The sequence below is a fragment of the Rhincodon typus genome, chromosome 39, assembly GCF_021869965.1.
Source record: "Rhincodon typus isolate 14 chromosome 39, sRhiTyp1.1, whole genome shotgun sequence".
NCBI lineage: Eukaryota > Metazoa > Chordata > Chondrichthyes > Orectolobiformes > Rhincodontidae > Rhincodon > Rhincodon typus.
This window is the reverse complement of record NC_063370.1, coordinates 11,966,901-11,991,096: the sequence shown is the minus strand read 5'-3', so window position 1 is coordinate 11,991,096 and position 24,196 is coordinate 11,966,901. Positions and strand designations below refer to the sequence as shown.

Below are 24,196 nucleotides of genomic sequence, written 5' to 3'. Positions count from 1 at the left end.
GATGAAGGGTCTAGGCCCGAAACGTCAGCCTCTCTGCTCCTATGATGCTGCTTGGCCTGCTGTGTTCATCCAGCCCTGCACCTTGTTGTCTCAGATTCTCCAGCATCTGCAGTTCCTACTATCCCTATATTCACTTTTCAGATCCTCATCCCATTTCCTAGCTGTATCATTGGTACCGATGTGCACCACGACTTCTGGCTGCTCACACTCCCCCTTAAGAATCCTGTTGACTCGATCCGAGACATGCCTGACCCTGGCACCCAGGAGGCAACATACCATCCGGGAGTCTTGCTCGGTACCACAGAATCTCCTGTCTGTTCCCCTAACCACTGAATCTCCTATCGCTATCACTCTCCTATTCTCCCCGCTTCCCTTCTGAGCCACAGAGCCAGGCTCAGTGCCAGAGACCTGGCCGCAATGGCTTTTCCCTGGTAGGTCATCCCCCCAAACAGTATCCAAAGCGGTGTACTTATTATTGAGGGAAACGGCCACAGGGGATCCCTGCACTGTCTGCCCATTCTCTTTCCTTCTCCTGACATCATATGAGTTGTAGTCGAAGATTCCGCGTCTGTACTTGATGGAGTTTAGAAGGACGACGGGGGTTGGGGGGCGGAATCTGATTTAAAATTAAAGAATACTGAGAGGCCTTAATAGAATGGGTGTCGAGAAGGTGCTTCTACTAGTAGGAGAGACTAGGACTTGAAGGCACAGCCTCAGAGTGACGGGACGACGCTTTAGAACTGAGATTAGGAGGAATTTATTCCATCAGAGGGTGGTGAATCTGTGGAACTCATTGCTGCAGAGGGCTGTGGAGGCCAAGTCAGAGGGAGTTTAAGACAGAGATAGATAGGTCCTTAATTGGTAAGAAGATCAAGGGTTACAAGGAGAAGGCAGGAGAATGGGGTTGAGAAACATATGTGATCAAATGGCGGAGCAGACTTGACGGGCCAAATGACCTATATATGACAGTTCTATGGTCTCATAAACATTGCAAAAGAGAATGGAGAGCAATTCCATAAGCAGCCTCACAGAGAGAGCAAGGACATCAGTTCTATAAACAGTGATGTGAGAGGGTGGGGACAGCGGATTCATAAACAGCATGAGCTTAAGAGTGAAAATAGGAGCTTTATAAACAGTGATAGACAGACAGTGAAGACAGCAACTTCATAAACAACAACAGACAAAAAGCAGAGGCAGCAGCTTCATAAACACAGTGAGGTAGCTTTACAAGCAATGATGGAGAGAGAGCAAGGAAACCAGCTTCATTAACAGCACACAAGAGAAAGCCGGGACAGCAGCCTCATAAACAACGTGAAACAGTGTGAAGACAACAACCTTTTGCACAGTGCAAGAGAGTGCAGGGACATCCGTTGCATAAAATATGCAACAGTCAGGACTGTAGCTTCATAAACAGTGCAAGAGAGAGGATGGAGACAGCAACTTCATAACTTAACAAATAGCATAACATAAAGCAGGAACAGCAGCTTCATAAACAATATAAGAGCAGTACACCAATTCATAAACAACACAGGAGAATGTGTAGGGACAGCAACTTTATAAATAGCTTAAAGAGAGCAGAAATATTTGCTTCATAGCAATGCAAGGGAGAGCGAGGGGGTGAAGCAACCTCATAAACAGTGCAACGGAAAGTAGGGACAGCAGCTTCATAAACTGCACAATAGGGGAAGGTGGAGGGGAGGGGGGAAGTTAGAGCAGCTTCATAAACAGTGAGGAACAGAGACAGTGCACAGACAATAGCTCCATGTCTTACCTGGGAGTGGAGCACAGGGGATGGGGGTGAAGAAATTGAGTGAAAAACATCTATGTCAGTACATTAGTTAGCTGACTAGCCAGTAAATCCTTTGTTTAAGGGATATGTAGTAATAGCTAGTTTAAGGGCACCAGAGTTAAGAGTATTCTGTAAAAAGAAGTAACACGGCTCAGGATATAAAAGCAGATAGCAAAAGTTTCTACAAATATGTAAAACAAAAAATATAAGGTAAATATTGGTCCTTTCGTGGACGAGGAGGGAGATTTTAATAATGGGAAATGGCCAAGGCATTGAACAGATATTTTCTGTTAGTCCTCAAAGTGGAAGACACAAATAATACAAATAATTGATGACAAGGAGCCAATGGCAGGCAAAGACCTAGAGACAATCATTATCACTAAAGAGGTAGTGTTGGGCAAGGTAGACAAGTCTCTTGGCCCTGATGGAATGCATACCAGGGTACTAAAATAGATGGCAGGGGAAGCAGCAAATGTGCTCGCAATAATTTACAAAAATTCGCTGGAGTCTGGGGTGGTTCCGGCAGATTGGAAAACACAAATGTGATGCCACTGTTTAAGTAAGGAGGTGGATAAAAGGTGGGTAACTATAGACCCGTTAGCTTAACTTCCGTAGTGGGGAAAGTGCTTGAATCTATATTTAAGGAAGAAGTAGTGAGACATCTGGATAGAAATTGCCCCATCGGGCAGATGCAGTATAGGTTCATGAAAGGCAGGTCATGTTTAACTAATTTACTGGAATTCTTTGAGAACATTACAAGTGTGGTGGACAACAGGGATCTGGTGAATGTGATGCATCTGGATTTCCAGAGGGCATTCAACAAAGTGTCACACAAAGGGCTGCTGCATAAAATAAAGGTGCATGGCGTTACAGATTATGAAGTAGCATGGATAGAGAATTGGTTAACTAACAGAAAGCAAAGAGTGGGTCTAAAAGGGTGTTTTTCTGGTTGGCAGTCTATGACTAGTAGTGTGCCTCAGGGATCAGTGTTGGGACCGCAATTGTTTACAATTTACATCGATGATTTGAAGCTGGGGACCAAGTATAGTGTGTCAAAGTTCGCAGATGATACTAAGATGAGTGCAAAGTGTGCAAAGGAGATGGAACGTCTGCAGAGGGATAGGTTAAGTGAATAGGCGAGGGTCTAGCAGATGGAGTACAATGTTTGTAAATGTGAAGTCATCCATTTTGAAAGGAATAACAGCAAAATAGACTATTACTTAAATGGTGAAAAATTGCAGCATGCTGCTGTGCAGAGGGACCTGGGTGTCTTCGTGTATGAATCACAAAAATTTGGTTTGCAGGTAGGCAGGTAATTAAAAAGGCAAACGGAATTTTGTCCTTCATTGCTAGAGGGGTGAAGTTTAAAATCAGGCAGGTTATGCTACTGCTGTATAGGATGCTGGTGAGGTCACAGCTGGGGTACTGTATACAGGGTGGGGCTCTTTACTTGAGAAATAACGTACTGATACTGGAATGAGTGCAGAGGAGGCTCACCAGGTTGATTCCGGAGTTGAGAGGGTTTGCTTATGAGGATTGAGTAGACTGGGACTATACCCATTGGAATTCAGGAGAATGACGAGGGATCTTATAGAAACATAAAATTATGACGGGAATAGCAAGCAGGGAGGTTATTTTCATGAGCGGGTGAAATAGAACTAGGGGGCATAGCATCAAAATAAGGGGGACCAAATTTAGGACTAAGGTGAGGAGGAATTTCTTCTCCCAAAGGGTTGTGAATCTGTGGAATTCCCTGCCCAGTGAAGCAGTTGAGGATACCTCGTTGAATGTTTTAAGGCAAAGATAGATAGATTTTTGAACTGTAAAGAAATTAAGGATTATGGTGAGCAGACGGTTAGGTGGAGCTGAGTCCATTAAAAGGTCAACCATGAACTTGTTGAATGGCAGAGCAGGCTTGAGGGGCCAGATGGCCTACACTTGCTCCTATTTCTTATGTTGTTATGTGTGTTCTTATGTACTTACCTGGTGGAATTCCAGATCAGGATTATTAATCAGATACTGCACAACATAAGGGAGGGGTAGAAATACCTAGACACTTTGTTCTGGAAGACTGTCACACCTCTTAAAACAGAGTTGTTAGTTTACATCAGCAGTGAGGGCTAGGATGATGTGACTCTGAATGAGGTAGGTAAAGCACTGAGTAAAATAATAGTAGAGAAGCCTCAGACTTTGCAATTGTAAGCAGGTTTGAGGTGTTCTCAGTCTATGTGGATGTAAGTGAGGTCTGCACAAGGTGGATGAGCAGTTTGGCCATGGCATCATAATAAAGGAAGCCATTCAAGCAGAGGTGAGCAAAATCGATTGTAGTGGTGGCCAGGACAGTAATTACAGAATCGCTACAGTGCAAATAGAGACCATTTGGCCCATCGAGTCTGCCTCCTTTTATTCATTCGCAGCATTTATTGCCCATCCCTAATTGGCTAGAGGGCAGTTAAGAATCAACCACATTACAGTGGGTCTGGAGTCACAAGTAGACCAGACCAGGTAAGGATGGCAGTTTCCTTCCCTAAAGGACATTGGTGAATCAGATGGATTTTTCCAACAACCGGCAATGGATTCACGGTCATCATTAGATTCTTAATTCCAGATATTTATTGGATTCAAATTCCACCATCTGCCGTGGCAGGATTTGAACCCCAGACCTCAGAACATATCTGGATAATCTGATAATTATCCAACATTATCTGGATTAACAGTCCAGCAATAATACCACTAGGCCATCGCCTCGACCTTCTGAAGAGCATCCCACCCAATTCCTGTGTTTACCATTGCTAATCCACCTAGCCTACACATCCCTAGATACTACAGGGCAAATTTGCTTGGCCAATCCATCTAACCTGTACATCTTTGGACTATCGCAGGAAACTAGTGCACCTAAAGGAAACCCACAAAGACACAGGGAGAACATGCAAACTCCACACAGACAGTCACGCAGGCTGGAATTGAACCCAGGATCCTGGCGCTGTGAGACAACAGTGCTAACCACTGTGCCACTGTGCTATCCAAAATTGAGGGGATTTATGCCCTTTATTGCATTGAAGAGTATAAGTCCAGAAGATGTGTTACCAACTTGGTGCCAGGGTTCAGAACATCTGCTCAGGGCTGGAGAAAACCTCGGAAGTGAAAGGGGGATGATCCAGTTGTCGTGATCCACATATATACCAGCAACATAGGTAAGATAGAGACCTGTCCGTCTTCTCTCCCACCTATCCGCTCCACTATCTACCAGCTACCACCACTGCCCCCTCTCTATTTAGGTCAGAGCCCCTTCCCTCCCCCATTTCTGAATAAAGGTCCCGACCCGAAACTTCAGCTTTCCTGCTCCTCTGATGCTGCCTGGCCTGCTGTGTTCCTCCAGCTCCACACCTTGTTATCTCAGACTCCTGCATCAGCAGTTCTTACTATCTCTGAGTGAGTTGCGCCGTGTCGGATAGGGTGATGGGCTGAGCATGTTGTCAGGTAAAGTGGGGATGGGGGGGGTGGGTGCAAATCAAGTCCAGTGGTAGTGGGTTGTTGCCATGGTTGCCAGAGATTTAAGATATAGAAGCAGGCCGTTGAGCCCATCAAATCTGTTCCACCATTCAATGACATCATGCTCATCTGATAATCCTCAACTCCACTTCCTTCCTTTTGCCCACAACCCTGATTTCCTCCCTGATTAAAAACCTGTCTACTCATCGTTGAATATACTTTACAATCCAGTCACAACAGCTCCCTGCAGTAAAGAATTCCACATATTTAGCCATTAGTTTCCCTGGCACTTTTTCTCAATCAATAGTTAATGTATTTATTTTGTCTCCTTCTTCTGCCCCTTGATTACTTCGTAATTTTGGAATGCTATTATTGTGTTCTACTGCAAAGATGCAAAATATCTATTCAATTTCTCTTCCATTTCCTGGTTCCCCATTATTATTTGCCAAGCCTTGTTCTCGAAGGAACCTTTGTTCACTTTGGCCTCACTCTTTCTTTTTATATATGTAAAGAGGCTCTTGCTGACTATCTTGACATTACTTGCAAGTTTACCCTTAAAGTTTATGTTCTCACTCTTTATTATTTATTTTGGTCATCTTTTGTTGGGTTTTAAATATGTCCCAACACTTATTGCCACATCATATGTCTTGTCTTTCAATAATACACTATTCTTATCTTGCCTAGTTAACCATGGTTGGCTTATCTCCTTTCTAGAATCCTTCTTTCGCAATGGGTTATATCTTTGCTTGGAACTATGAACTGGCAAACGTCTTTCCTAAGGGATCTATTTACGCCGACATAATTTTATTAAAGTTGTCTTCACTTCTCCTCTATGCTGTACAGCTTTACATGGCACTGTTCTTGATTCATAGCAATATAAGAGAGATATTCCCAGAAGACCCCTTTCTCAGTATGGTTTTCTAAGAGTAGCTCACCTTTACCTCAAAGGTTTCTTTCAATGCCTCCTCCTCTGCTCTTGATGCTGAAAATACTGTCCCCACACCTAGGCAAGGACATGTTATTTTCTAAAATAAAGACAGAAAATGCTGGAGAAATGCAGCAGGTCTGACAGCATCTACTGAAAGTGATTAGATATGTTATAAGCTGATGAGGAAGGGTGATTGGTTCCTCTATTTTTAAACCCCTTTTCATCGGTCATAACAAATACTTATTATTGTTTGCTAGCATGCAACTTTCACATTTCATGTACTTTCCTTCAGTGAAAGAGAAAGGAATTTTAGTACCATCACTCCAAAAAACAATAAAAATGTGACAACCCACACATATACACAGATAATAACATTATAAAGAAGTTGGGGAGGAATGTCTAGTATAGCTAGGATGGTAAAGGCACCTGCAGTGTAAAGATCTTAGAGTCGTTGAGATATGAGAATGATCTGCGTTGCGTTATCACCTTTGAGGTGAAATCCTTTCAAAAACTCAATATGTGGATAAGGCATGCTCTCGAGTTTCTTCTTCCAGAGGACAGGGAGAGCTTTGTGATCAGCAGCCTGAAGGCAAAAGATGGCTTGTAACGTCATCTCAGTCTGAGTATCAGCCAATCTTTTATGCCAGACTTTATGACGTGAAGCCCAGAGACAGCACGGCCACCCAATTAGTCCTGTCCTCTATCACAGAGGCCTCAGATGATAGTATGTGGGAGAGGCTGGACCGGCTGTTATCTCTGGATGAGCTGACCAAGGCCCTCGTGTCCTTTGAAAAGAATAAAACTCCCAGGATCGACAGCTTATTGGTGGAGTTGTATTCAGCTCAAGGGACTTGATTGGCAAGGACCTGCTTGAGTTGTACTGTTGTATGTCTCTGACAGGGAACATGTGCAAATTCATGAAGAATGGTATCATCACCCTCTTCTACAAGTGGAAAGGGGAGAAGAAGGAAATTAGAAATTGGCAACCAATTTCAATGCTGAATGCAGATTACAAAATCCTGTCTGAGGTGATCGCCAACCGGGTCAGATCTGCTGTGGGATTGGTGATTCACCCTGACCAAACCTTTACTGTACTGGGCAGGATGATGTCTGAGAGCACTCCTCAGGGATATGATCAGCTACATGCAGGACAGGGCTTGGGCATCTGCCTCATCAGCCGGGACCAGGAGAAGGCCTTTGACAGGATATCGCACATACAGATAAGGGGCGGCACAATGGCTCAGTAGTTAACACTGCTGCCTCACAGCGCCAGGGACCCAGGTTCGATTCCAGCCTCGGGCAACTGTCTGTGTGGAGTTTGCACTTTCTGTCTGTGTCTGTGTGGGTTTCTGCCAGTTGCACCAGTTTCCTCCCACAGTCCAAAAATGTGCAAGTTAGGTGGATAGGCCATGCTAAATTACCCATAGTGTTCAGGAATGTGTAGGTTAGGTGCATTAGCCATGGGAAATGTAAGGTTACAGGGACAGGGTAGGGGAATGGGTCTGGGTGGGACAATCTTCGGAGGACTGGTGTGGACATATTGGGCTGAATGCCCTGTTTCCACACTGTGGGGACTCTAAAGGATGTGGGACATTCTCTTAAAATTGAGCTTTGGCAAGGGAAAATTAAATCTGACTTGCTCTACACTAATATTGTTAGTGCAGCCTCTATCAACCGGTGGGAATCAGAAAGCTTCCCAAACAGATCTGGAGTCAGGCAACGCTGCCTGCTCTCTGCTACCTTGTCTGTGTGGTGTATAGAACGTTTTGCCGAGTCCATCAGGAAGGATACGAGCCTAAGAAAGGTGACTATTCTGGGCAGCAGATGTCTGCAGGTCAATGCCTCTCCGTACGTGGATGACATTGCCATTTTCTGCTTAGATCCCCCAGTGCGCACTCATGAGTATCTACAAAGAGTCTGAACTGACCTTGGGACCTAAGGTAAATCAAGGCAAGAGCAAGGACATACAGTACTTTTTCCCTATGAAACCTTTTAGCCTCTGCAATTCTATCTACTACATTATGATGTGCAATCAGATCTATTTCTTTGACAAAGTTTCAGGTCACCCCTCCCGTAATTTATTGTATTTGTCCAACTGCATTTCTGCTGTCTTATAATATTAATGGTTATATTAATACAAGTTGCTGTTGTATACATTGAATGTTTAGTTATTCTCATTATTTCAGTTCAGTCTCACCTTTATGGTAACTGAAAGAACCACCAGGTTTTCACCTGACAAACTCTGTTCGGCATAGTATTCTCGATCTTTCACTGTGACCTGAAGAAAAGGAATGCAAGTGAAATAGCACAACTAAAAAAAAAACAGCAGTGATTTGAAAAATGTCCTTGAGGTGGCAGGGTGAGGAATGAATTATAGTTTTGAGACATTTCTGCAGCAACTTTACTCTGCTTAACAGTCTTTTAGGTGAGAATATGGGGTGTCTAGATTTATTCATTGGTTTGATTGAAAATTAGTGCAATAATTAATGAGCTGAAGTTCTAGCACTGCATACAATTTGAGCCTGGATTTTCGGGCGTTAGGCTGGGTGCGACCTGATTCCAGGATTCCCATCCCATTCTCATTTCCAGCAATTTTTGCCGATGTGAGATAATGATTCAGGTAGTGAGCCCACATACAGCACTCCCATCTGACACCTCCTAATCTTCCGTAAATAAACGCACAGGCATGGAAAAATCTCTTCAAAGACAAATCAGGTTATTTCCAGGTAATAAAGGTATCAGTAAAAAAGTTATCACTTCTTTGCAAGCTATGTCCATGTTTTCTGTTGGGATTATTATCTATTCTTGGAACTCAGATGAGCCATCATAATGAAGTTATCTGAAAAGCTAGATATCTGGAAATCTGCTCAGCCTTCTTTTTGATACCATTGACATATTAAGAGATGTGAAGTGAATTAAAGGTTTTTGGCACTAATACTATGAATTAGTACAATCCATTGACATCACTGAAGAGATTATAAAACGAGCAACTGTTTATAGCAGATTTTTCAAAGTTTCTTTGCTCATTGTGTTGGTATCAGCAGCATTTCAAAATTTGACACTTCACAACATTTCACTGGTTCTGTCGCAGATACAAGAAGAGTGGGTATGAAAGATACATGGGAGGGCACGGATGCAGCATTGGAGATATAAGAGATCATTCAGGTGTCATTGTAGAAAAGATGGGGTATATACAGAATTTTGGTGGTTGGGAAGTAAAAGGAGTGCATGGTGTGAGCATGAGGTCTTAACAGTCAAGATTTCAACTGGGTCAATGTCCCAGGAAAAAAAGAGTTTGTTCATCTAACCATCCACTTGCCTCCATTGACTGCAGCGAGCCTGACAGGGTTGATATTGAGAGATGCTTCCCCTAGTTAGAACGAAGGAAACAGTTTCAGTATGAGAGATCTCCCAATGGTGACTAGATGAGGAAGAATTTCTATTCTCAAAGGATTACACTATAGAAATGTGGAGATTGTATAAGGAATGCATACTGCGTGTGATCGATATGTTTGTCCCTAGCAGGCAGGGAAGATGCAGTTGAGTGAGGAAGCCTTGGTTCTCGAGAGAGGTCGAACGACTAGTTAAGAGGAAGAAGGATGCTTATATAAGGTTTAGGAATCAAGGATCGGAAAAGGCTCTAGAGGGATACATGTTAGCCAGGAAGGACCTGAAGAAAGGGCTTAGGACACCAAAAGCGACATGAGAAAACCTTAGCAGATAGGATCAAGGAAAACTCCAAGGCTTTTTACATGTATGTGAGGAATAAGAGAATGACCAGAGAAGGGGTAAGGCCAATCAAGGATTGTAAAGGGAATTTGTGCACGGAGCCTAAACAGACAGGAGAGGTCCTTAATGAATACTTTTCTTCAGTATTCACAACTGAGAGGGACCTAGTTGTAGGGGAAGACAGTGTGAAACAGGCTGGTAGGCTAGAGGAGGTCGAGGTAAGTAAGGAAGATGTACTAGAAATTTTGAGGAACTTGAAGATAGATAAGTCCCCCGGGCCTGTTGGGATTTATCCAAGGATTCTATGGGAATGGAGGGAAGAGATTGCAGGGCCTTTGGCGATGATCTTTTCATCCTCACTGTCCACGGGTATAGTGCCGGAAGATTAGAGAGTGGCAAACGTCACTCCCTTGTTCAAAAAAGGGAATAGAGATAACCCTGGAAATTACAGGCCAGTTAGTCTTACTTCAGTGGTGGGCAAAATATTGGAAAGGGCTCTGAGAGATAGGATTTATGATCACTTGGATAGGCATGGTTTGATTCGTGATAGTCAGCATGGATTTGTGAGGGGTAGATCATGCCTCACAAACCTTATTGAATTCTTTGAAGAAGTGACCAAACACGTGGATGAAGGTAGAGCAGTGGATGTGGTATACATGGATTTAAGTAAGGCGTTTGATAAGGTTCCCCATGGTAGGCTCATGCAAAAGTAAGGAGGCATGGGATAGAGGGAAATGTGGCAGACTGGATTCAGAATTGGCTGACCCTTAGAAGACAAAGGATGGTAGTGGACGGAAAATATTCAACATGGTGCAACAGTGGTGTACCACAAGGATCCGTTCTGGGTCCTCTGCTATTTGTGATTTTTGTAAATGATTTGGATGTAGGAGTGGAAGGGTGGATTAGTAAGTTCGCGGACGATACGAAGGTGAGTCAAGTTGTAGATAGTGCGGACAGCTGTTCTAGGTTACAAAGGGACATTGATGGGATGCAGAGCTGTGCTGAGAAGTGGCAGATGGAGTTTAACCCTGAAAAATGTGAGGTGATTCATTTTGGAAGGACAAACTTGAAAGCAGAATACACGGTTAACGGAAAGATTCTTGGCAGTGTGGAGGAGCAGAGGGATCTTGGGGTTCATGTCCACAGTTCCCTGAAAGCTGCCACCCAGATGGATAGAGTTGTTAAAAAGGCGCATGGTGTGTTAGCTTTCATTAATAGAGGGATTGAGTTCAAGAGCCGTGAAGTTATGCTCCAGCTATACAAAAGCCTGGTTCAGCCACATCTGGAGTATTGTGTCCAATTCTGGTCGCCTTATTACAGGAAAGATGTGGAAGCGTTGGAAAAGGTGCAGAGGAGATTTACCAGGATGTTGCCTGGAATGGAGGGAAGGTCTTACGAGGAAAGGTTGAGAGAACTAGGGCTTTTCTTTTTAGAACGACAAAGGATGAGAGGTGACTTGATAGAGGTGTACAAAATGATCAGAGGTATAGATAGAATGGACAGCCAGAGACTTTTTCCGAGGGTGAGGTAGCTATTACGAGGGGACACAGTTTTGAAGTGTGTGGAGGTAGATATAGGGGAGACGTCAGAGGTAGGTTCTTTACTCAGAGAGTGGTAGGGGCGTGGAATGTATTGCCGGAAAGGGTAGTGGATTCGGCCTTATTAAGGGCATTTAAGCGGCTATTAGATAGGCATATGGATGATAGTATAAGGTAGGGGTGGAGGTTAGATAGACCTTAGGTTTAGAGTAAAAGTTCGGCAAAACATCATGGGCCGAAGGGCCTGTACTGTGCTGTACTGTTCTATGTTCTATGTTCTATCTAAGGATTGTTAATCTTTGGAAATCTCTACCCCAAAGAACAACGAAGGTAGGATAATTGAGTATATGCAATCATAGAATCCCCTACAGTGTGGGAGCATGCCATTCAGCCCAGGAAGTCGTCAACAACCCTCTGAAGCGCATCCCACCCAAACTCACCCATACCCACCCCTACCGTAACCCATGGCTAACCCACCTAGCCTTCACATTCCTGGACTCTATGGGCAATTTATAGCATGGCCAATCCAGCTAACCTGCACATCTTTGGACAGTGGGAAGAAACCAGAGCACCCAGAGGAAACCCACACAGACACAGGGAGACGGGAAGAATGTGCAAACTCCACACACAGTCACCTGAGTATGGAATTGAACCTGGGTGTTGGCACTATAAGGCACCAGTGCTAAGCACTGAGCCATTGTGCCACCCAAGGCCGACTTAGATTTTTGATCTATAAGGGAATCAAGAATTATGGGGAGCAGGCAGGAAAGTGAAGTTAAGGTCACAATCAGATCAACCATAATTTTATTGAATGGCAGTGCAGATTTGATGCACTAAACATTCCTAAATGCTCTTATTTATTATGTTCTTAAGCAGGACATCTGTGGTTAGTTATCTCAGTTGGTTGATGACCACAGTGTGGTACAGAATAAAGCCAACAGCAATGGATCAATCCCCACATCAGCTGTTCTGAGGAAGGGTCACCTGACCCGAAACGTTAACTCTGCTTTTTCCTTCACAGATGCTACCAGACCTGCTGAGCTTCTCCAGCAACTTTATTTTTGTTCCCAATTCAGCTGTGGTAGTTCATGGATGGCTGCCTCCCCACACTTCCCAATGCTTTAGAGTGGTTACCTTCAAGCTATACATAATCAATTCTCTCTCGCTCGGTCTCTAATTGAGAAAAATGCCTATTGTCTTTTGTGGACTATCATTCCCTACTCATGTAGATCATGACTCAAGAAATGCACCTCACCTGAACTTGCTAGTTTTTGCACATCCTTGTTTTTGACTTATTAAGTGACCAGCACACAGAGACAACCAGTAAAGAGAAAATCACTGATTTGGGAGGTAAGATTATCTCTTATTTCAATAGAATTGGTATTTGTGAAGCATCCTATTTCATAGCAAAACACTTTTCATTCCAAACCAAAACTTATCATCAGATTATTAGTGGGGGATTTTGCAATTAATTCTCCATGACAATGACCTCCCCAGCACTTGCTCCCCATCACACCCTGTCTTCTCATCTCTCCAATGCAGAATGTTGCAAGTTGCTAATGGTCAACTGAATGACTGGCACAGACTATAAAACAGTTTTTTAATGTATCCATATTTCAATTAAGAGAAAAATGGAAAGATGTAAAAGTGTCTGCTGGATTGCTATAAACCAAATTTTATCTGTCAGTAAAATTTAAAGTTAACGCCATTACTAAATGTGGCAATGACTCCATTGAGTATTAACTTAACTAAATTCTCCCCCATTATCTTTGTATGTCTCAATATGCTATACATACCTTATATATTAGGCTCCCTCGATTTACTATCTCCTTTCTCTCTAGCTTGACCAGAATATATTCTGGGGAGGAAACATGTGCTGACATCCATACCTGATTGATATCATATTCAACACCAGGTTTTCCTGCAAGACAGAACATAAATTGTTACCTGTGTGCTCAATCTTGATTGAAAAAAATCTCCCATTCATAGTTTAGGAAAGGTTTTGTAGCATCAATATAAAACTTAGAAAAGCAGTGCTAAATCTATCTGTAGTAGGATTCCTATGCTTTGTAACATTCTAATGTCAGGTCTTTTCTTCTGTTGTTAACTGTGTTTCAATACATTTTAGAGCTTCCTCATTACAGCTCAAATGTTACACTCTATAATTCTTGACATAAAATCCAGTATTCCATAGCCCGAGAGTGGCTCACTAGCACCAGTACTGACCAAGCTGGCTGAGTCTTAAAGAATTACAAAAGTGTAGGATTCTAGATATCATTCTGATAAATGTGAGCCTCACTTTCTCCAAGGCCAATATATTCTTTCTAAGGTGTGGTGCCCAAATCTGCTCACAGTACACTAGGTGTAGCCCGAAAAGTGCATTGTGTACAGGTGGAATATGACTGCTACCTCTCTACCTATTCTACTCCTTTCGTTATAAAAGCTGGTATTCCATTGATCTTTCTGATTATTTTCAGTCCCTGTTCAAGATATATTAATAATCCATGCATCTGAACCTCCAAATGACATTGGTCTCCACTCTTTCTAGATGTTTTCCATTTACAAACGACCCAGGTAATTTTGGTCCAAAGTGAATTACCTCATATCTGCCTACATCAAAATTTATTTGCTAGAGTTTTGTGCATTCGCATGACCTATCAATACCTCTTTATAATTGATAAATATGGAGAATAATTGAATCCTCAGATTAATGTGGTCACTAGTAGTCATAATGTCTAATTAATGGGGAGGTAATGGCTTAGTGGTATTATTGCTGGCCTGTTTTAATCCAGGAACCCTGGTAATGTCCGGGGAACCATGTTTGAATTCTGCCATGGCATATGGTGGGATTTGAATTCAATAAATGTCTGGAATTAAGAGCTTAGTGATGACCATGAATCCATTGTCGATTGTTGGGGATAAAACCATTCAGTTCACTAATGGCCTTCAGGGAAGGTCTGGCCTACACGTGACTCCAGACCCACAGAAATACGGCTGACTCTTAACTACCCTCTGGGTAAATGGGGATGGGCAATAAATGATGGCCTAACCAGCAAAGCCATTATCCCATGAATGAATAAAATAATCTGCCAACTGGAGTTCCTGCCTTACTCAGCCAATTTTCTAACTTGGTTAATAAGCTGCCTTCAATGAACATAACATGAACTGAAAGTCTTTGAAGACTTTGTGGAAGTTCTTATACGTAATATCCACAGACATACCACTATCCAACACTATATCCACCTCATTAGAAATTTAATCAGATTTGTCAGGCAGACCTGTCCATCACAAAACAATGCTCGGTCTCTTTGATCACATGTGTGATGATGCTGTGGATTCAAGAGGTTATTTTGTCCTGGTTTTTTAGAAGAGAGGTTATAAGATGGAAGTGCCAGCAATCTACCAAAATCACTAGAGTAAACAGCTTGTGAGGCCTTGGGTTTTTTTTTTAACTTGGAACAATAGAAACAGGCTGAATGGGTGGGGTGGAGCTCTCACAGAACCAGGATTTTTAGGTTTTTCAGCAGCAGATGCTGCTAGGGTCTCAGCAGGGTTGTAAGACAGTGAATCTCTCCCGGCTGCTACACACCCTGAGTTTTCTCTGGATGTTTTCTCTCCTGGGTTGCTGGACCCATCAGTGAGCTTCAAAACTCGAGATAAATCAGTGCAACAGGTTGAGGGGAATCCTGAGAAACTTCCATTTCCCCCTTCCATCAGTGATAGCCCCTCAACGTTTTAGTGTGTAGACTGCAAAGTTGTCCTCAAATGCTTGAGCACTCTGTAAGACAATGTTAAGCCAGTGAAAGCAACACATTGTGCATCTGTTCTCGGTGGACCAATGCATTATAAGGGAGAGTGAACATCTTTAGCTGCCCTTTGTACATATCCAAGACTTGAACAGCAGTAAATTGTCCTGAAAATCTGCTAGACAGAAAGGAACTTTCCCTCCAGAGATGTGATAAATCAATGATTCTGCGCTCTCACACATTACACGGATATAAGTGCAGAATGCGTGTGTAGGCCTGGCTGTAGCACAATGCCTGCATACACTGTACTGAGCCTCAGGCTTATCCAAATTAATGTACAATGCCCCGAACATGATGGTTCAAGAATCCTGGGCATTTGATGCTATCCACAGTAAAAGATTTGACTGCTTATGAGATGAAATAACTCCACAGAGGCCGGTATCACATCACCAGGTCACCCTTAATTTACACATGAACAGTCCTTGATTTTAGTACTGCCTCTTCAGAGCCCCTTTTCTGATGAAGGGTCTAGGCCCGAAATGTCAGCCTCTCTGCTCCTATGATGCTGCTTGGCCTGCTGTGTTCATCCAGCCCTGCACCTTGTTGTCTCAGCTCTCAGAGTGTTGGTTTCTCTGATAATCCCCTTTTTATCTGTCATTCAGGGCTCCTTGGTTGGACCAGATTAACAGTCCCAATCAGGCAAAGATCTGTTGCTCGGGTTGTGAATGAGGTTGTTGACTTACTCACCGAGCTGGCTTGTTTTTGTTCAGATGTTTCGTCCCCATGCTAGGTGACATCATCAGTGGAGCCTCCGATGAAGCGATGTTATTTTACTCTGCTTGGAATTTATACTCTCTGGTCCATTATGGTGAGTATGTCATTTCCGGTTTTGATCTGTATGGGTTTATGTATGGCGTCCAATTCTATATGTTTGTTGATTAAAGTACGGGTGGAGAACCATGCCTCTAGGAATTCCCATGCATGTCTATGTTTGACTTGGGCTACTATGGTTACTTTGTCCCAGTTAAACTGATGGCCTTCAGAGTTCATCGTGCCGTTCTGCTGCTAGCTGATGTTCGTGTATTCTGATGGCTAGTTTCCTTCCTGTCTGTCCGATGTTTGACAACTGGACCCTATGCATGTCCAACCACTTTGAGTGGTTGTTACAATGACTAAGAACATTGAACACATGAAAAGACCTGCCTAGTCAATGTGTAACTAAGTCCAAGGTTTACCCAACCATTCCCACAGATGTGACAGAGCTGCTGGTGGTAATCTTTGTCCTTGTTGGCATTCTGGGCACTGCCCCACCAAAGCAGCTATGGCTGCATTCAGGCCTGGCCACCAGACATTACTTCTTGCCAATATCTTCACTTCGGAGATTAGCCAGTTTTTGGTGGTGATGTCTGCTTGGGACAATTACTCTTGCTCCCCATAACAATACGCTGTCTTCTACTGTGAGTTGGTCTCTCCGGCCCAAAAAAGTTTCAATTGTAGTCGTGATGGCCCTTTGGTTTCCCCCATCACCACCAGTTGTTTCAGTTTTGAAAAGACTAGATCTTTCTGCGTCCAAAGTCTGATATGGTCAGCTGTGACTGGGAGCATATCTGGAAAATTTAGTACCATTCCAGGTTTTTCCACTGGAGGTACCAATGCATCCGCATTCGCTACTGCCCTCCCGGACAGTGTTCTAACTTGTAATTATAAGCACTTAGTATTACAGACCACGGTTGAATGTGGCCCAAGCTGTGGGCAGCACCGACTTGTCAACTTTAAGCAGACCAATGAGGATGGTGAGGATGGCAGACTTCCCTCCCTGAAGGACTTCAGTGAACCAGATGGGTTTTTCCAAACGGCAACGGTTTCATGGTCATCAGTATATTCTTAATTCCAAATTATTCTTGAATTCAAATTCCACCATCTGCCATGGCAGGATTTGAACCCGGGTCTCCAGATGAAAAACTAAAGTAATTGTATCAAAAAGCATAGACAAAGAAAGAATCTTAGTGTGTCCTAGAATGTTACTATCTTAAAAATGAAGTCTTGATGAAATGGAGACCGTCACCAAGCAGATAAGAAATGGGCAGAAGTTCGTTCATGGATTATAGAAAGGAGGTGCTGCAGGTAGCAAATGAATTACCAGTGGGAGGTCACTTGGGAGTAAGGAAAACTCAAGCGAAAATACAAAAACATTTTTATTGGCTTGGACTGCATAAAGATGTGGTTGAATTTTGCCAGACATGTCAGGTAATTGGAAACCCTCAGGCAGTGATAAAACTAGCACCCTTAATACCCATTCCCACATTTGAGGAACCTTTTACAAGGGTCTTAATTGCTTGCACAGGACCCCTACCTAAAACATGTGACTCCAGGCCCACAGCAATATGGTTGATTGTCAACTGCTATCTGAAATGGCCTAGCATTTCTCTTGTTTCAACCTGTAGCTTTGTTCCAGATTCCCATCACTCTCTGGGTGAAAAAGATTTTGGTTCACATCTAAACCTCTTGCCCATTAATTTAAATCTATGCCCCCTGGTTATTGATGCCTCCATCAAGGGGAAAAGTTCCTTCCTGTCTAGCCTATCAATGTCCCTTATAATTTTATACGTCATAAGCATGTCACCTCTCAATCTCCTCTGTTCAAAGGAAAACAACTCCAGTCAATCTAATCTCTCTTCATAATTAAAAATCTCCAGCCTGGACAACTTCCTAGTAAATCTCCTTTCCATCCTCCCCAGTCGAATCACACCCTTTCTATAGTGTGGATTCCAAAACTTCACACAATACTCTAGATGTGGCCTAACCAACATTTTATACAATTCCAGCATAACCTCCCCACTCTTAAAACTTTATGCCTTGGCTAATAAAGGCAAGTATCCTATATGCCTGTCCCACTATCTTAAGGGACTGGTGAACATTCACATCAAGGTCCTTCTGATCTTCAGTAATTCCCAGGTTGCTACCATTCATCATGTATTGCCTTGTATTGTTTGTCCTGCCAAAGCGCATCACCTCATATCTGGAGAATTTATTCATCTCCCACGTAAGAGCACTTGACGTCAGACAGCCAGAAAGATACCGAAGTAGGCATTTTAGAGTGCCAAAGAAGATTTATTTACTAAAGTGCAAGCTCATTGAAAATTATGTGTCAGCCTGTACAATTTATGTGCCCTCAGTAAGTATAGTCCCCTACATTTGCTAGGTCAGCAAAATGTAAAAAAAACCCAGTTGAAGACTGCCCTATTGAAAGGTCAATTAGTTGGATGATAACATAATTATTAGAAGGTCACTGGGCCAACTTAATTGATTTCTGAAGAAATATGTGTATTTAAATATGTATTTAAATCAACAGGAGATGTACTGAGCTGGTGACAGAGTGTGCCTGGGTCAGTTCTGTTAAAACTAGGGCACCAGATGTAATAATTGAACATCTGTCAGTAAAACGAAGTGCAGTTGACCACAGGATCATGGTGCATAAACATCATACGTTGACTGGACAACACAAAAGCTGATAGCAAAAGAAAATAGCCTATATGTGTAGCCGTGGGCAGGCTGGCCTGGGGCTAAGGTTTATTAAAATAAGCCGCCTTCAAGCAGATGTCCTAATGGGTAAAAGACCAACCGATCATGGCAGACATGACACATTTATAATATTTGCCAGTGGTCAACTGATTAATCACTGAAGACTGGAAAGTGTCAGGAATTGATTAAGTGGGCTGCATACATGGAAAGGAGTCTAAGAAACTATGCCTCAGGGCAATTGCTAACTAGCTCAGAAAGCAGAGGTTGAGACAGAGCAGGCTGATTACCTATTTCAATCTGATCGTCCGACAAGTACTCCTAAATCAAGCGGCTTGCAATTGTAAACATTCTACAGAAAGCTTATGACGTATTGCTATTGTTGCAGTATTTTGCAGTGCATCTTGCTTCAATAAAGAACAATGCCCACTGTTAGGACTGCCTTGGGTTACTGATATCCAGACTAAACCCAACAGACAAAGCAAAGTAGGAATAAAAGCCTACAAGCACTTTTTTCTTACACTCTCTCCCCCTATGTCTCAAAGCATTCCCGATTTCTATTGCTGAGGTGGAGGAAGTCTGCTCTCTAGACAGGCCTGCTGACAGGGAAGGCTTAGGTGATTGTCTCTGGGGCGACTTGAGTCTAGATGGCCCAGGTCTGTTGACAGAGACCTGCTCAGATGCAGGATTGTCTTCCTCAGGTTGCACTTGATTACGCTTTGGTCGAGGGAAGAATGTGCTTATGTAGTGGAGCAAGTTTTTGAGAGTCTCAAGTGTGGTTCCTCCTTGCTATGGTCAACTACTGGCACCACACTATTTCCCTGAGAGGAAGGGGCTCCTGAAATGAGGTTGAGGTCTTCTATCCCCTTTCGCCTTGCCTCTGATGCTGAGCACCTATGGCTGGAGCAATGGAGTGCTAATCCATGCACATATCAGCAGATAATGAATATCCTGGATTTGGGTCTCCATGGCTATTACCAACCTGTCCATGGAGATAGCCAGAGGCATGCATGCCAAGTTCAGCACAGTAGTGGTAACCTTGGTAGACTTTCCCATCCTTCAATTCAGGTTGCCACATGCCTCTGACAAATCTACCTGTTCTTCTGCATCTGGAGTTTATGCATTTTGATAAAGTCACTATAGCTGAAATCATGGGATCATCTTCTGACTGGGGCTGAGTGAGTGCCAGCTCTCCAATTGTCCTGTGTATGTCAAAGATATGAACTAGCAGCAAATGTATCAGTGATTGCGCTCCCAAGTCTAATTGAGATACAGCACATAATTTCAAATGCTTCAAGCCAGCAATTGCCCCTCACTCCGTGGTGTTCCACCATTAAAACAGAGGTCATGGCCCAGAAAGGCAAATTACGTTCTCACTTTAAGGGCAGTGACCTAAAGGTGCTGGTGGGTGAATGGAAAAGAGGAGGGCAGATCTTTTACCTGTAGACCGCTGAAGAAGGCCATGCCACTGTACATTCCCAGCCTGACATATATAGTGGGTCACATCACTGCTGCACCCAGGTTAAAAGGAACGCACAGCAGCATTGCCAGAAGATGATCTTCTGTTCAATGCAAGATACGTTCTATTATCTTCTCCATGCTATCTCACAATCACAGTGCCACAGCACATTCAAACTCTGCCACTATTGTTCCAGCCAGACTCATCATATTTAATCCACCCTTTGTCTTATTGTAGAGACTCCTCAGTCTTAATTGGAGAAAATCCTAGAATTGGGAAGAGAACAATTTCTCATGTGGAGATGGGAAAAGCTCCTTGAACATTAGCATTAGCAGCACTCAACAAAGCTCCAACAGAAAGAGGCCAGCACCAGAGATGCTCAGATCCACCTCTACTTCTGAGGAAGAAGGCACCGAATCTTCAGAAGATGCACCAGCAAGGCTTTCACCTGAAAACTCCACGAACTCAGAGATTTCACCTTTGTATGTACTTTATCTAGAATATTCTTGGGAGTACGATCACAAGACACATGTTTGCAGCTGGTTGAGGAAGAAATTCCTCATGTCTTTGACACTCAGAGGCCTACTACAGAACTGACGCTTGCTCTGTCCCTACTTAGAAGATGATTCCACTATTTCAGCCATTAATAATTTTGTCAAAATGTACACACTCCAGTCGCAGAAGAACTGGTGGATTTGTCAGAGGCACGCGGCAACCTCAACTGAATGATGGCAAAGTCCACCAAGGCTACCACTACTGTGCTGAACCTGGCATGCATGCCTCTTTCTATCTCCAGCGACAGGTTGGTAACTGGTCCAGGATACTCTGTGCCTGCTTGGCTATGTGTATGGATCAGCACTCCATCGCTCTAGCCATACGTACTCAGTATCAGTGGCAAGGTAAAAGGGGGACAGTGGACCTCGATCTCATTCCAGGTGCCCCTTCCTCTCGGAGAAATAGGGTGCCAGCAGGTAGCTATAGCAAGGAGGAACCACACATAGGACCCCCAGAAGCTTGGACTCAGGATACTATATAGGCACTTCCTTCCTCCAGCCTATGAGGCTAAAGCCTAAAAAGAAAAGTCTGACCCGCGGAGGACAATCCTGCATCTGAGTAGAACACTGTCAACAGACCTGAGGCCCCTAAACCCAAGCAGCCCCAGGGACAACCACCCAAGCCTCCTCTATCAGCAGGGCAACCTAAAGAACAGGCTCCCTCCACCACAGCTGTGGAAGTCAGGAATGCATTCAGATTAGTGAAGGGGAGAGTGCAAGAGAAATTGCTTGTAGGTTTTTATTTCTACTTTCCTTTGGGTTTACTTTGTGTATCAATAACAGTGTATATCCAACTGCTCTTTATTGAAGCAAGATACTCTGCAAAGTACTGTAATAATATCAATACATCATATGCTTTCCACATAATGTCTTTAAATATGGCACCAACAGTGAAAACACTGAGATCCTCGTAAATGCATGCACTTCTACTTCTCTTACCATGTGATTCAATGAGAAGGGTATCAAAGACCCCAGATGTGTAATGAACAAGGTGAAGGGCAGAAAATTGTGTAAGTAAAGCGTTCTGAGCCACTGCAGACCAGATACAATCAATCTCACTCCACTGACGTTTTGCCTGAAAATGGGAAAATTCCACCCTTAGACTCTCGGAATTTCATAACAATGGGTAATAGGCTAATCACTCTCACCTTTCCTAAACAACAAAGTCGCGTGCACAGTAGTCCAATCAACAGGAACCATAGAGAATCAAAAGAACTTTGGAAGATTATAGCTCAAGCATCTGCCATTTTCTCAGCTACTTTTTTTAAAAACCAAGAAAAATTAACAGCTCCTGTGGATTTCTTACTGTTTAGTGGCATTATTTTCTTCAATGTTATTATTTTGTTGATGTTAATGTTGCTGAGGCCCTTACGCTGAGATTTAGTATTCATTACTTTGCCGACCCCTTCCTCTGGGTGACAAGAAATATCCCCTTCAAACCTGGCTTGTGACCCTGATGAGAAATCCAAAGACTGAAGGTCAAGATCAACATATTGCTCCCACATGTGTCATTGAGCAAGATGATATCCTGCTGAAGATACATGTCAGGTACCTAGATAAGTCAAGACAAATCCTTCTGCTAGAGTGTCCAGAATGATTGTGATGTGTTGCAATCTGCACAATATTGCACAGCAATGAGTTTAGAGACAGAAGTGGAATAAAGCAGACAACGCACACTGTCACTGAATAAATTTGAGATTGACATGATGGCGAATATGAACATGCCAGTCCAGCATTAGCTGCATGTTTCACGGTCCAGAATGCCAAGGATGTCTACTTATACAGATTCAATTAGTTACCAACACCAGGCTAATGGCAAAACTATGTGTACTGTCTATACTTCCCACGCTCCAATATCATTTATTCAAAGCAGTCTTGAAATTAGGCCTCTGATTGCTCCTTATCAATTCATACCTGCTTATTCATTATTAATCAACTGAAAAGGCAAGTTGCCAGGCAGCAACCAATGAATGACAAAGTATGCAAAACAATTCATTTTATGCAGTTCTACTAAAGTATAGCAATTTCAACATCACATATTTGTGGATTGCTGAATGAGATACAAGGCTTAACTCTGATGTACTTATGTAAGATATGATTTGTCTGATTAGCATGCACAACAATACCTTTCACTGTATCTTGGTACATGTGGCAATAATAAATCAAATCAAATCAATCTTCCTTTTCCTAAAGCTCTTATGTGTCACATAAACATTTGACAAGTTCAAGAAATCCGTAAGGTTACCAGTTGCACCTTTTAAACAACTGATGAAAGAGAAATTTTCAATCTAACATATGAAGAATTCTACTACTTAAATACATATTAGAAAATATGAAGCATGAAGAATACTTTTCAAATGAAGGTGCTTTCTTAAAATTAAACAGTTAGCTTGCTATATTTCAATCTGTTGTAAAAAGCTATTAAAGAACTGTCATATGTTATCAGGTATTTCTCAATATTTCTGATGTCAATTCAGAACCTGTAGTCAGGTTCAATGACTGTTCCAATATTCGTATATTGTGGACCTAATAATGTTATCACCATTTAGTTTTTAAATAAAAATCTTTAAACAAAATAAGTTAACCTAAATAAATCTTCTCAAGCCACTTAATTCTATTTAAGTAGGAACCAGATGCATGGACTCCCTGTATATTATGAGGTGATTCTGGTGCTTAAGTATAACGGGCTAAATGTTTCAACTCACCATCGTTCATAGTGAGGTACACAATGAATTCATATGAGCTGCTTTTATCCAGATAAATGACAGAAGGCAAAGAGTCATGGATATTTGCATCATAGTGCTTCCGGTAATCATATGCTTCCACGTAGAAACCACCTTTAGAGAGTTTGTTACTGGCCAGATAGAAGTAGTAATGCTTGAGTAGAAAAATAAAAACAAAGAAAAACAGAAGTTCCATTACATGAGATTTTTCTCTGTGAGTAGGAATGGCGAAAGTACATATATAACACAACTGAAAGGGAAATGGTAGTAAAGTGGAAATGTTACTGAACTATTAATTTAGAGGCCCAAGCTAATAAACTAGGGACATGGGTTAAAGTCCCAACACAACAGGGGCTGAAATATAAATTTAGTTAATAAATCTCAGCTTGAAAGTTGGTCCTAGTGATGTTGACTACAGTTTTCAAAAACCCATCTGGTTCATTAATGCCCTTTCCAGAAGGAAATCTACCATCCTTGTCTGGCCTACATGTAACTCCAGACTCACAACAATGTGTAAAACCCTCAATTACACAATGAAATTGTTTCGCAGACGATTCAGTTCCAGAGCAATTAGTGATGGGTATGTTCACATGAACTCTCTTGAAATGTCCAGAGCCTTCCTGAATGAGGCTTCCCCTTTTTTGATCAGTCACCCGTGAGTCAGTGAGCATTTCCTCTAGGAAGTCACCTGCCATTACCAAGTTCCAAGTCGAGCAGTT

At 42.6% G+C, this 24,196-nt stretch overlaps 1 protein-coding gene across 1 annotated transcript in view; it reads right to left on the bottom strand.

The window, feature by feature from the left end:
- LOC125487290 (cation channel sperm-associated auxiliary subunit gamma-like) overlaps positions 1–24,196 on the bottom strand; it is a 253,929-nt gene that overhangs the window by 74,936 nt on the left and 154,797 nt on the right. The window contains exons 18-22 of the mRNA XM_048618228.1: positions 23,460–23,631; positions 13,273–13,397; positions 9,529–9,579; positions 8,407–8,487; positions 6,917–7,152 (exon numbers count right to left, since the gene is read on the bottom strand). Of these exons, the coding sequence (XP_048474185.1) occupies positions 6,917–7,152; positions 8,407–8,487; positions 9,529–9,579; positions 13,273–13,397; positions 23,460–23,631 (665 nt within the window). The remainder of the gene's footprint in view (positions 1–6,916; positions 7,153–8,406; positions 8,488–9,528; positions 9,580–13,272; positions 13,398–23,459; positions 23,632–24,196) is intronic.